This window comes from Eublepharis macularius, chromosome 7 (genome assembly GCF_028583425.1).
Source record: "Eublepharis macularius isolate TG4126 chromosome 7, MPM_Emac_v1.0, whole genome shotgun sequence".
Lineage (NCBI taxonomy): Eukaryota > Metazoa > Chordata > Lepidosauria > Squamata > Eublepharidae > Eublepharis > Eublepharis macularius.
The window spans coordinates 3485862-3500447 of NC_072796.1; the positions used below are offsets into that span (position 1 = coordinate 3485862).

General features: G+C 40.7%; 2 protein-coding genes across 5 annotated transcripts in view; both read right to left on the bottom strand.

Moving 5' to 3' along the window:
• LOC129333226 (protocadherin gamma-C3-like) overlaps nt 1-14586 on the bottom strand; it is a 235475-nt gene that overhangs the window by 189636 nt on the left and 31253 nt on the right. Inside the window, exon 1 of one of the 4 annotated variants that reach the window (XM_054984740.1) lies at nt 10254-12674. The exons of the other annotated variants lie outside the window; for them this stretch is intronic. Coding sequence (XP_054840715.1) covers nt 10254-12674 — 2421 coding nt within the window. Of the gene's footprint in view, nt 1-10253; nt 12675-14586 lie in introns of those variants that run through there. 4 annotated transcript variants of the gene reach the window in all.
• LOC129333228 (protocadherin gamma-B5-like) lies at nt 4405-6852 on the bottom strand. The gene has a single exon (XM_054984746.1). It carries the CDS (start codon nt 6850-6852, stop codon nt 4405-4407), a length of 2448 nt encoding a protein of 815 aa, XP_054840721.1.

The window sequence follows — 14586 nt, forward strand, 5'->3', positions numbered from 1 at the left end:
ACACTCTGAGGCTCACACTGAGAAATGCAATGGTTGTTTATTCATTTGTTTTAAGATAGAAATGTAACCAGAATGCAATTGTATTGGGATGTATTACAAATGAACCCTTCAAAGGAATACATTTATGCAGAACTTCCTCCTTGAATTTGTCATGGAATAGAATATGGGGAATGTTTTCTTTTCTTTTTTTAAAACATTTATTTTCTTTTTAAAAAAGCTAATGTTGCTACTCCAATCATGAAAAGTCTCTATGCCCAAATAATAATCTTGGACTTCAAAAAGGAAAAATTTCTGCATTGTCTTCCAGCCATTTTTTCTGTTTGGAACATGATATGTTGCCATTTATATTTTTGACTTCCACTTTAATTCCAGAAAGTTCACTGTAGCTCTACCTGTATTCTCAAAAGTAAGACAGTTGTTACTCAGCCACAAATCTCCTGTCCATTCTCTGTGTGATGCAGAAATTGCCACATTCAGATAGCACAGTACATTTAGGAGACCAATAACGGGAAATAATGTGAGCCCCTCGCCCTGCTCCGTTACTATTAGGCTGCCATCCTAAGAACATTTTTCAAGGAGTAAGTCCAATTGAATACACATGAGTAGGATTCAGAGAAGACCTGCTTAGGATCCCACTGTTAGTCCCTGATAATCTTCAGTGATGGTAGAATTACATGTTAACCAGAAGCACACGTCTGCCACCCAAAATGGCAGCCCATGTGAAATTCCCTCCACATCTGTAACATATAATATAACTCAAAGTCACTGCACTATGTGTTTTTCCATATCGCCGAATGCCATTGGAATGGGAAAATGCAATTTTTCAGGTGGGGAGTAACCGTTTCCTCCACGGTGAATGAAATCTGGCCCTCAATTCATAGCTGACTTATGGTGACCCCAGGCGGGGTTTTCATGGCAAGAGACTAACAGAGGTGGTTTGCCATTGCCTGCCTCTGCAACCCTAATCTTCCTTGGAGGTCTCCCATCCAATTAATACTAACCAAGGCCAACCTGCTTAGCTTCTGAGATCTTATGAGATCAGGCTCTCCTGGCCTATATGTCACTAATTTTTTAAACAGAAAAGTCTATTGCAGTTCTGTTCAGAAGAGCCATTATCTTTTCAAAGAGTGTTAATTGTAGTTCTATGAGATTTGCAGCAATTGATTCTTCCAATTAGGATATATGTTTTAAAAATGAAAAGATACTCATTGTTGGAGAACTCTCCTGACTTTTTTTCATTTTTCCTAGGTGTTAGTTTTCTTATTGCTTTTAACTTCAAACAACGTCATCAACAGTGCGATAAAATATTACTTCAGAACCAGTTTTGATGGTTCTGCAATACCAAAGCAATTACATCTTTATCTCCATATTTCTTACTTTGTCCAGAAGATGTGCTAATCAGGTCTAAGACCAGACCAAGCATTGACTTGAATTTGCCTCTGATTTTTACCTTAAAAATGTCTTATTTGCTGAGATATAAAAATCCTGATGCTACAAGATAGCAGCTATATTCACAGCAGCTGCAGCAGATATCAAACACCAACTGGTTGCACATCCAAATGAAGCCACTGGTTAGAAAAGAGTCAGCATGATAGAAAGGGCTTTTCATAGTTTGTGAATGACCTACAGAAATCTGATACGATGTGCGGATGTTATGCTCAGCAGCAATGAAGTTTACATTCTTAATCTGCCATTTCCTACAGGGGAACCGATTTGTAAGTCTAAAGATTCTGGAAGAACTCCAGATCCCACCAGAAGATTGATACCCCTATATGTAGTCAATACTGAGAGCTGGCATGGTTAGGGTGTTGGACTATGATCTGGGAGAGCCAGGTTCAAATCTCCGCTCTTGCCGTGGAAGCTCAGTGGATGACTTTGGACCAGTCTCAGCCTAACCTACCTCACAGGGTTGTTGTGAGGATAAAATGGAGGGAAGGAGAATGATGTGAGACACGTTGGGTCCCCACCGGGGAGAAAGGTGGGGTATAAATAAAGTAAATAAAAAGGGTGATTTTGTCATTTAGGGACCATGATTGGTGTTGGTAGTGGTGTCACTACCAGGGACTATCAAATATTTTTATTGTGTGAGGGTTTTGTCACTTTTAATTTGGAACATTCGATTTATATACCGCCCTTAAGGACAACTTAACTCCCACTCAGAGCGGTTTACAAAGTATAACAACAACAACATTCGATTTATATACCGCCCTTCAGGACAACTTAATGCCCACTCAGAGCGGTTTACAAAGTATGCCATTATTATCCCCACAACAACACACCCTGTGAGGTGGGTGAGAATGGGAGAGCTCTGAAAGAGCTGTAACTGGCCCAAGGTCCCCCAGCTGGCTTCAAGCAGAGGAGTGGGGAATCAAACCCAGTTCTCCAGATTAGAGCCCCACTGTTCTTAACTACTACACCAAATTGGCTCTGGGATCAAATCCGGATGGGTACTAGTTTAGACAGGTGTTCTGCATTACTATTATTTTTCTCTTGAATTCTCAATTTAAATCAAGCCTGTATCTTGAAAATAATACCTTGAAACTCAGGCCTCCCGCTGCAATACAAGCAGCATGTATCATGGGGTCAAGAGTGGCCCAGTAAAAGTTAGGCATTCTATTGAATTTCACGGCCTTATAGTTCTGCTTCAAAAATTCCAGCTTTGTTTTCACTTTTCCCTTGTGAGAATGAAAGCCCCTGGGCAGGGCTGCCAAGGCCACTTGCTGTGGTGGGAGACCTCCTGGTAGGGGAAAATGTAGCCAAAAATGGTCAGTGTGACACTTGAGGATTCACTGGAACCTCTAGGGTAGATTTCTGCATTTGCCAAGAAGTGATCTCTTGTCATTTTCTTTGTCCTTGGAGCACTTTTGCACATCAAATTTACACCGTTTTTAATGTTATAATTGCATCAGTTAATATGAATTACATATAAATGGCATAAAAATGTCAAACCCTACATGCAGGTTGAGAATGCTAGGAATGAACATCAAGACAGCATACAAAAGGGTGTGCCCATACATCTTTAAATGTTAATAAATAAATATATACTTGCCTGATTTACAGGACTGGTGGTACTGAGATTATTACTATCATTACTAGCGCTAATTGTATTATTCAAGCAGAATATAACAAGCCAAACATGACCTGCCTTGGGCAAACACTTTCTGTTTCGTACCCAGTTTACTGTTTTGCTTGATATTATTATTAAAAAATCTTTTTCAGTCTACACTCTTATAAGAAGCTACTGATATGGCCTTATGTAGATTAGAAGAGCCATCTAACCTATATCAATATATACAATCTACTGAGGCCCAGGTACAGAGAGGGTCTGAGAATGGAAGGAATGTTTAATTTCACAGAAGTTGGAGATATGATTGAAGGAAGATGTATTGGTTGAGGGCCAATTTTATATAGATTTTGCTAAGATAAAATGTAGGGAATGAACTAACAAATTTTCATATACTTTAAGAAAATGTTTCAAATATAGATAACTTTGTCCAGTGTTTAAAGTTATAAGATAGAAAGTTAGCCATGAATGAGCACCCTCTTGAAGTGGGACAGACATTAAAAGAAGGTTCTAAAACCCTATAAATATGACAAGCTGAACTGATCAGTAGCTTCCTCCTAGAAGGGGGTTCCTTGCACGCGACCTTCGTATCTTTGGGTAAGATACTTTTGTGGACTCATGTAATTGCTCTCCTTAATGATCCAGGTAGTTATAATGGATGGTATGATTTTCTGTTGATTGAGCTGATATTAAGAATGCTGAATAATTATGTTGTAATAATAAGGCCTTAGAATGGAAGCAGAGATTCTGTGATACTACTATTTGTGCACTATACCTGGTAACAAACCTAAAATGTTATCTGTGGTGTAGCTCTTGCCAGGAATTAAATAATTTCATAGAGGAAATCTAAGTAGATGCCCAGAGCTTCGGATGTGCACACCTATATCTGAATGAGGCCTGACTGAAGTCATCCAGAACATACTGAAATCAAACCATGCAGCTTCAACTACCCTTTCATTTTCACCGTGACTAGAACCATCACAAGGCAACATGAAAGATCTGGTGGCCTGGATCCCGTATTTTCTCCTAACTCAGGTGGTCATCTCTTAAATATACATGCATAAAAGTCACACACACACATATTTTGAATTAGTATATGGGACAATCTTCAAATACTTAAAAAAAAATTGTTCCTAAAATAACTGATTCAAAAGGACTACTCTAAGGTATTCAAACCTTAAGTATCCTTCAGTAAAACTGAAATAATGAAAAAAGCCAAATCTAGTTTGGATCAATAAGGCTCTAAGAAATTAAAATATATTTGTTGTTTACAGAGAGAACTCATTTACTTAAGATAATCCAAGTTGTCGTTTACAACCTCACTTTGTGTAGAGGGTAAACTAAGTACTACTTAAAAGAAAACTCACCATATTAGATTTATCCGACTCAGAATTAAGGATATTTCCTTCACTGGCTGTCAAACCCATTTCAGGTTTATTGTTAAAAGAAACGTTCTCTGCAATTTGAATGTTGGGTGCTGGAAACGCATATTCCTGTATCCGGGATTCAGATGATAAACAAAGCTGATAAGAATAGGGCAACGTCCCCTCTTCATAGTTAGGTGGGAAGATGACACCATTGTTAGAATGGGGGACAGGACCAAAGCATTGCAGGAACTTGGGATTCCCTGATCGTCGAAGCTTCATCAGAATGGCCAGAATCACCGTCAAGAGGAACAAGAACGAAATCAAAGCCAAGGCCAGCACCAGGTAGAACTGCAGATCAGACTGGTAGTCAGGGCTGCTGGGTTGGCTTTTCATTTCTGGAAGGGCCTCCTGAAAGTTCTCGGCAAACACCGGGTTCACAGTCACGGTGGCGGATAGCGCTGGGTGTCCGTTATCCTTCACCAAGATGACCACCCTCTGCTTCACAGCATCTCGTTCCAAGAAAGTTCGTGATGTCCTGATCTCACCAGTATGGTGTCCAATTGAGAAGAGCCCTGGCTCAGTGGCCTGAAGCAGGTGGTAGGAGAGCCAGGCATTGTGTCCAGAGTCAGCATCCACGGCCACCACCTTGGTCACCAGATAATCTGCATCGGCCGAGCGAGGAATCATCTCAAACAAGGATGAGCCTTCCACACCTTTGGAAGGGTAGAGGATCTGAGGGCTGTTGTCATTTTGGTCCAGAATAAACACTTTCACTGTGACGTTGCTGCTGAGAGGAGGAGAGCCTCCATCTTGGGCCTTCACCTGAAGCTGGAACTCCCTGAATTGCTCATAGTCAAAGGAGCGCTGTGCGTAGATCGTGCCAGTCTCAGAATTAATGGAGACGTAAGAGGAGAGAGGCAGGTCTTCAATGTTGCTCTTTTGGACGGAATAAATGATTTGCGCATTGCGATCCAGGTCAGTGTCTGTGGCTTTGACCCTGAAAATGGAGGCCCCAGATGGGTTGTTTTCTGGCACATAGGCAGTGTAGGAAGATCTTTCAAAGGCCGGAGGGTTATCGTTGATATCTGAGATCTGCACTGAAATGGTCTTGAGCGTAGAAAGAGGAGGAGTCCCTTTGTCTGTGGCTGTGATTGTGATATTGTACTCGGCAGTATTTTCTCTGTCCAGCATGCCATTTGTAAGCAATTTATAGTAGCTATTGGATGTTGAGACTATTTGAAATGGCACATTACTTTGTAAATGGCAAATGATTTTTCCATTTTCTCCAGAATCTCTGTCCTTTACATTGATAAGAGCTACCAGAGTCCCAGATGCAGAATCTTCAGGTATTGGGCTGGATGACGAGACAAGAATGATTTCCGGAGCGTTGTCATTCTCATCTAATATCTTTATTTCAATGTTGCAATGAGCCACTAACCCACCCCCATCTTTCGCTTCTACCGCTACGGAATATTTCTCTGTTTCCTCAAAGTCCAGAGTCTCCATAACTGTGATTGTCCCTTCCTGTGGATCTAAGTGGAATTTCTGGCGAGCACGGTTATCAATACTGCTAAATCTATAGCTGATCTGGCCATAGGAACCTTCATCTTTGTCAGTGGCTTTGACTTGTATCACTGAAGACCCTTTGGGGGTATTTTCTTTCAACATGACCTTGTAGACTTTTTGAGCAAACACGGGTGGGTTGTCATTGGCATCAATCACATTTATTAAAATTTTGGCTGTCCCTGTTTTGGCAGGCTTCCCTCCATCCACAGCCAGAAGGGTTAAATGGATACTATTTTCACTTTCCCGATCCAACTGTTTATTCAGCATGAGTTCTGCATATTTATTCCCATCTTCTCCCTCTCTAACTTCCAGAACAAAATACTGATTTTGGCTGAGCTGGTAATTCTGGAGAGAGTTTACCCCAATATCAGGATCTTCAGCTTTCCCAAGGAGAAATGTGGCACCTGGTATAGATGATTCGCTTGCCTCTATTTTAATATCTCCATTTAAGAAATGTGGTGCATTATCATTAATGTCCTGAATCTGCACATTTACATGGAAGATATTCATAGGGTTTTCAATCATAACTTCAAAACTGATATGGCAGAGTGCATTCCCCCCACATATTTCCTCTCTATCAATCCTGTTATTTATATGTAGATTTCCATTTTTTGCAGAGATAGAAAAATATTGCTTTTTATCTAGGGAAAGGATATGCAGATTGCGATTTGCTATTTCTCCAGCATTCAGTCCCAAATCTTTGGCAAGATTCCCCACAATGGAACCCTTTTCCATTTCCTCAGGGATTGAATATTGAACCTGCTCAGAGCCAGTCTTGTTAATCAAAGACAATAGTAAGAGGAGTGGTACTTGCCTTCTTACTGTCCTGCTGTAATCTTTGTGCCAGCTGTCCATCTGACTTGGTGACAAATGGCCTTTATCCCTTTTTTGCATGCTCTAATAAGGTGAAGATTTTCAGTCTTCCTTCAGAATACAGAAATCCACAAAAAGGAAGAATAAACCTTCATAGGATTATGCCTAGTCTGTCTAACTTGCAGCATCTACCTTTTCTCGGCAACAGCGACTGAATGTCTCTTTGTTCTGCTGTCTCCCCAGATCTGCAGTCTTTGGCTGAGCAGAGCTCCAAGGATCAGTCACTGTGATTTCTGCATTGGCCAACAGCGGCACTCTGAGTCTCAGAGTGAGAACTGCAGCTGTTTTCTTCACTTCCAACATGGAAAGTTTGTCTTGCTTCTATCATGCTTACCTGGCAACAATTCAGGTTGAATATGGTACTTTTTCTGATTTGGTTAATGCCATAGCTGTATAATTTTTCAAGCATGATTTGTTGAGAGGAGAAGCATCAATCCAGTTTCATTAGAATACTTTTAGCAATGGGAAACCAGCAATAATACTTTTCCATCTTTCTGTTCCATGCAGTGTTTGCGAGGAACTAATGCAAGAGGCCTTTAATGTTTGCATCTTTTTGTAGTAAATTTAAGCAGCTTTTCAGCATCCATTAATGGCAATTTCATACATTGCATAGCAGCTTTGTAACCAAGGGTACATTCATGGATGAACTGACCTCTGCAAACACATGTATGCCAATGGGTTTAGGGGGCACTGAAAACTTGGATACAGATGTCATGTTAGATGTACACATAAAAATATGTGAAATGAGTGAATGCTTGATCACCCTAGTGGAAAGTCTTTAGGATTTACATGGTTTTAAGGGAAAGCCAAAAGCAATATATTTAAAGGAAAGAGCTGGGATCATTTAACCAGCATGTGTCTATGATAAAGTGAGCAGTGTAAAAGTCCTTTCTTGATGTGTAGGTAGCTCAGGTGAGCCTGCTCTTGTCAGATCTCAGAAGCTAAGCAGGGTCAGCCTTGGTTAGTAATTGGATGGGAGACCTCCAATGAAGACCAGGATTGCAGAGCCAGGGAATGGCAAACCACCTCTGTTAGTCTCGTGCCATTTTTGTTTTATTTATTTATTATTTCGATTTATAAACCGCCCATCCTCAAGGGCTCTGGGCGGTGAACAACAGTTAAAATCAATAAAAACAAGAAAACAGTAATTCTAAAATCAACATACATTAGACAACAATAAAATAAATTAACCAAATTATTTATTTATTGCCATAGGTTGCCATAAGTCACCTATGACTTGAGGGCACTCCACCACCAGTAAAAAATCACTCCAGAAGAAAACTTGCAAATTATCACTCTATTTAAAAGGTAGGATAAGTAAATAAAACTCCCAATTTGGAATCTTATAAATCCTTTTAATATATAATGAGTATCTCATGCATGCTGAAAAGTATTCTCTTGTACGCAAAGCCTTCCCATCATCAACAGTTGAGGGGGGAAAGGCCAGGAATAGATAGATAAAATATACCAGGAAATATGTTACTGAAAAAATTGTAATTAATCCATTACTTTCTTGTTAAGATACTGACCCAACACAAGTTTGTCAAATTAACACAAGTCCAAATTCTAAACACTAGGGTGCTAGATTAATGTTGAAAGCCAATTTGGTGTAGTGGTTAAGAGCGGTGGGACTCTAATCTGGAGAACTAGGTTTGATTCCTCACTCCTCCACTTGAAGCCAGCTGGGTGACTTTGGGTCAGTCACAGCTTCTAGGAGCACTCTCAGCCCCACCCACCTCACAGTCAGTCAATCTTTATTACGGTCATAGACCACCCAATAATAGCATACAACCCAGTCATGGTAAGTCATATTATTTACAAATCTATTCACTAAAATTTCAGGGTACAGAGTCTTAAATATTTAAAACCTTAAAACCTGAGTGCCTAAGACCAAATTATTAAATATTAAAATCCTTAACATTATAAAATATTTAAATATTTCCCCCTGTAAAATACTTCCTAATCCGTATGGCTTGCACGGCAAAATTTGCCACCTTTAATGTAATTTCATGGTCCCACCCACCTCACAGGGTGATTATTGTTGTGGGGATAATAATGACATACTTTGTAAACAGCTCTAAGTGGGTTTTAAGTCGTCCTGAAGGGTGGTATATAAATCGAACGTTATTATTTATTATTATCATTGTGGGATACTGAAAGCAGCCCTTCTCAGGTCCTCATGTGTTACCGCACTCCACGAAGAGCCAATCTGCACATTTAGAACAAGTATGTTGCCCTGCTTTCCCATTATGACTGTACCACATCAAAATACTGGTGGGCATAGCTTGCATCTAAACGCCCTCAAGAATAAAAATGTCTTGTACGTAGAATACTAATGTGTACAGGAGGATTGTATACTAGAACACTTTGATATGCTAGCTTTTCATGTGGAGGGGAGAGTTTAAATGTGCAACCCCCCTCCCCCTGCTATCAGCAATGGTACAGTTAATATCCACTTGCGTTTTTCTGAACATGTAGATTAGCCCTAAAGCATATGAAAATATGATGTAATACCTTAAGATGAAAAACTGGCAGTACAAGATAGGGTTATCGTTCAAATGGGCACTTAAGCATACATTTTGCAAGTTGGACCTGACATACCAGTTCCATTACTGGTGGCTCCTTGCCCTGGCATAAGGACCTCTCTGTGGATACAACAGCGTCTTTTCTGAAACAACACTGTATGTATAAGCTTCTTGGGTCAGTGTCTGGCATCTCTGTTTGAAAGGACTAGACTACAGTAGATGCCATAAATGTTCTATTAAATGCAGGTTTGATGAATACATGAATGACCAACTTTTGGGTTTTTTACTTATCTAGTGCTCGATAATCCAATGGTTAGTTAGTGAGCTGTTATCTGAAAAGTATTATATGTGAGGCAGTAAGAAAGTTCTGCTTGTGGTATAAGATTTGTGATGGCTTATTTGCATATGGAAGTCAATGCTTGGGTAGATGGTGAAGGAAGAGATGGAGCAGTCATCAAATAATAAATTTGGATAGAGAACCAGGCATAAGAGACTTGCGCAAGATATGCAAGTATTACAGATAGTCATATTTCCCTTTAAATAAGCTCATATTGGAAGAGAGGTTGTCACAAAATTAAAATATCCTTTAATGTCACCCCAACTCTGCTTCACCACACAGTTGGAGGAAGAGTCCATCAAGTTACAAAGAGTGACACAGAGAAAAATGGTTCAGATGTTGAGCCTCATTCATGAAGCAAACACCTCAAGTGCAACAAAAAATGAATGTTATAACAAATACATTATTTTTCTGAACAGAATTTCCCAGTATGACAACCATATTATTAAAGCAAATATTTCCATTTCAGTTGTGAAAGTTACTGAGGGTACAATGCAAATATTCCTGAAAAGGAAGCTTACCTTGTCACTGTCTTCCAACTTAGAATCTAAATTGTTTCCTTCATCATCAGTGAAAGCTACGCCAGATTTGTTGTTGCTAAGAACATTCCCTGCAATCTGAACATTGGGGGTCAAGAAAGTGACCTCATTCTTCCTGGACTCTGAGGACAAACAGAGCTGATAGGAATACGGCAAAGTCCCATCTTCAAAGTTTGGAGGGAAGATGGCGCCAGCCTTGGAGTGGGGAACAGGAGCAAAGCACTGCAGGAATTTGGGATTCCCTGATCGGCGAAGCTTCATCAGAACGGCCAGAATCACCGTCAAGAGGAACAAGAACGAGATCAAAGCCAAGGCCAGCACCAGGTAGAACTGCAGGTCAGACTGGTAGTCGGAGCTGCTGGGTTGGCTTTTCATTTCGGGAAGGGCCTCCTGAAAGTTCTCGGCAAACACCAGGTTCAGCGTCACGGTGGCCGAGAGAGGCGGCTGCCCGTTATCCTTCACCAAAATGACCAGTTTCTGTTTTGCAGCATCTTTCTCCATGAACGCCCTCGCTGTCCTGATCTCACCAGTATGAGAGCCAACAGTGAAGAATGCCAGTTCAGTGGCCTGAATGATATGGTAGGAAAGCCAGGCGTTGTGTCCAGAATCAGCATCCACGGCCACCACCTTTGTTACCAGATATCCTGCCTCAGCCGAACGAGGCACCATCTCAAACAAGGCCGAGCCTTTGGCTTCTTGGGAAGGGGACAGGATCCGTGGGCTGTTATCGTTCTGATCCAGAATGAACACCCTCACGGTGACGTTGCTGCTGAGAGGGGGAGAACCACCATCTTGGGCCTTCACTTGCAGCTGAAACTCTCTGAACTGCTCATAGTCAAAGGACCTCTGGGCATAGAGAGCTCCAGTCTCAGAGTTAATGGAGATGTAGGAAGAGATGGGGAGCTCCTCGATGTTGCTGTGGAGGATGGAATATGTGATTCGTGAGTTTTGGTCCACGTCTGGATCTAAAGCATTGAGACTAAAAATGGAAGCCCCGGAAGGATTGTTTTCTGGCACATAGATGCTGTAGGATGGCTTCTCAAAAGTGGGGGAATTGTCATTGACATCAGAGATCTGTAGCGAGATGATTTTTTGTGTGGAGAGTGGCAGTGTCCCATGGTCAGTGGCAGTGATTGTGATATTGTATCCTGGTGTTCTCTCTCTGTCCAGAGCTCTATCTAACATGAGTTTATAGAAATTATTAGATGAAGACAGAAGTTTAAAGGGCAAATCATTTTGTATTCTGCAAGACACCTTACCGTTGTCCCCAGTATCTTTGTCATTTACATTGATCAGAGCAATAAGAGTCCCAGAAGGAGAGCCTTCTGGCACTGGGCTGAACAGAGAGGCTAAGTTCACTTCAGGGGAGTTGTCATTCTCATCAAGAACTCTTACGTTAACTTTGCAATGAGTTAGCAATCCTCCGCCATCTTTTGCTGCAACTGTCATAGTATATTCATCTGTTTCTTCAAAATCCAGCAGCCCCATAAGAGTGATTGTGCCGTTGATTGGATCCAGGCTGAATTTCTGTTGGCCATTTGCTGCGACATTACTAAAATGGTATCTGATCTGGGCATTTGTACCTTCATCATTATCAGTAGCTACAACCTGGAGTACAGGGGTCCCGAGAGGAGCGTTCTCCCCCAGACTGACTTTATAGGACTCATGAGTGAAGATGGGTGGGTTATCATTAGCATCAGTGACATTAACCCATATCTGAGCGGTACCAGTTTTTATAGGTTCACCCCCATCCAAGGCTGTTAGGATCAAGTGGACTGTCTCTTCTTTTTCCCGATCTAAGGGTTTCTGTAGGATTAAATCTGCAAACTTATTTCCATCTTCACTGTCTTTAATTTCCAAGGTGAAATAATGATTGAGACTGAGCTGATAGATCTGCACAGAGTTCCTTCCAATGTCAGGATCTTCAGCTTTCCCAAGCAGAAATCTGGTGCCTGGCAGTGTTAGTTCACTCATCTCCAAGTGGATGTTGCCACTGAGGAAATGCGGGGCATGATCATTAATATCCTGAACTGCCACAGTGATATGGAAAACATTCAGAGGGTTTTCTATCACTGCCTCAAAATTCACAAGGCAAAGTGGATTTTTGCCACAAATTCCCTCCCTGTCTATTCTGTCATTTACACAGAGGTTTCCATTGTCTGCATTGATAATGAAATATTGCACTTTAGCCATAGAAACAGCATGCAGATTTCTCCTTCCTAGGTCTCTGGCATTCAATCCCAAATCCTTGGCGAGATTCCCCACAACTGAACCCTTTGCCATCTCTTCAGGCACTGAATACCGAATCGGCTCTGAGGCAGCCCAGCAGCACAAAGACAATAAAGAGAGAAACTGTACTTGCCTTCTGAGTGCCCAACCATCCTCTTTGTGTCGTGTCTCCATACGGCTTCCAGTAAAAGAGCAGCCTCTATTTTTTTCAAAATCAGATCGAATTCTTCTCTGACTGCAGTAACTCACAAGAAGGAAGAGTCTGCCTTGCTTGATATTGACAGACTAGCCCAGATTCTATTTTAGATTCCTTCAGTAGGACTGTTGTGGGCTTGTGCTCTGCAGTTTCCCTGATCTATACAGCACTGTTGAAGTAATTATACTCGAGGTTTCCTTTCTTCTTTTGGGCTGCCACATGGGCCAACAGTGACACGCTGAGGTGTAAGCAGAGAACTGCAAGTGCTTTCTTTTTCAGTTTAAAATGAAATTAAATCCTGGACTTGATCAGGGAAGAGGGTCATTGAAAGCATCTGTTGTCACAAGAGTTCCTTCCTTCTTTGGGGAATTCCCCCTTATTTTTTAGAATTACTGATGCATTTCTTTGAAGATTTCTTTATCTATGCTAGGAATTTTTAATGCAGCGATTGTGAAACTGCTGTTACTACCTCTAAAAATAATATGTTTTCATAACAGGAAACGAAGATTCATAGATGAGGAAACACAAACATCCCGCTGTTGTCCCACTTTTTTTTCCTGCTCAAATTCCTCCGGTGTGAGGCACTACCGTTAGCACCTGCTGTTTTCAATTTTTTATTTCAAAGAAATGAAATACCCAGCTATAATAATCTCACAACATATTACTCTTTTAAAATCTGGCCACAGATCTCCTGTCCCCCGTCCTGGTTGCTTATAAATAGCTTTGCTAATGAAACAAATTATAGTGAAGCAGAATAAACAGTCTCTAACCATGAGGGACTTTTTGATGTCTGGTTTTCTATCTGGAAGATTGGGAGGGGAGAAGAATTTGATCCCACTTGCAGTTTACAATAGCACAGGCCAGGGCAGGTTTACTATCGCTGTGAGAATGAGGTCAAATGTGACTGATGGAACATTTGTTTTTAGGGTTCCACAAATATTTCTGTGCAAAGTGAGGAAGTGTTCCTGGAGGAAGAAGGCCCTGTGGCCAAGCACCAAGATAGACAAGAAGATGTGTGAGATATAGTGTCAGTTTTTACAACACCAAGAAAGATCTGTGAAAGACAAATGTGCACCATTTTCTTCTAAGAATGAAATATACACTTAATTTAAACTACAGAGATGTAGTTCAAGTTCTGAAGAGGTATTAATCAATGGTAAAATCTTCCATAAATCTTTTTCCTCAAACCTCCACCTTTGAAAGTTTAAATGAAAGCGTTACACAAGGATGTGCCTTAGAGATGAGATCTTATAAGGTTTGTGGTCTGAGAAAAATACTGGAATGCATGATTCATGATTTACCTTCACAAACTGATAAATGCTGCATGCAATGAGGTAGTAATATAGGCAAAAGAATAAATCAGTTTTTCTGATCTCCTGCTGTCAGGTGAATTTTCATTCAATAAAAACTGAAGTGCTATTAACACGTCTCCTTGATTTAAATAATGTAAATGTTATTCGTTATCCGCTATCCACAATGGGAAAGTACTACAATGTAAGTACATAGTAAACACACCACTGCCACGGAAACCTCAGCAACATTTGTTTCCCACTGATAGCAAAAATCTCTGCGATGGAAGGGTTTCATATTTATTTAGTCGAATCTACCACAACTTGACACAAAATCCCCTCACTGAGCCTTCATTATCCTTCCAACAAAAGACTCCAAATGGGAAAAAAGATAGAAAGACACCTGAGAAAAATTGTTTCAGAATAGTCAAATAAAAGAAACAAGCTACATTTTGCAATGAAAGGCAAATTTCTCATGATTTGGGGATAAAACATGCCCTTTCAAACTACAGGCATGAACCAGTTATTGGTCAGAAACCTACCCAGTGAAACATCGCTCAACAAAATATATCGATTACAACTCGATACAGTCACTTCAGTA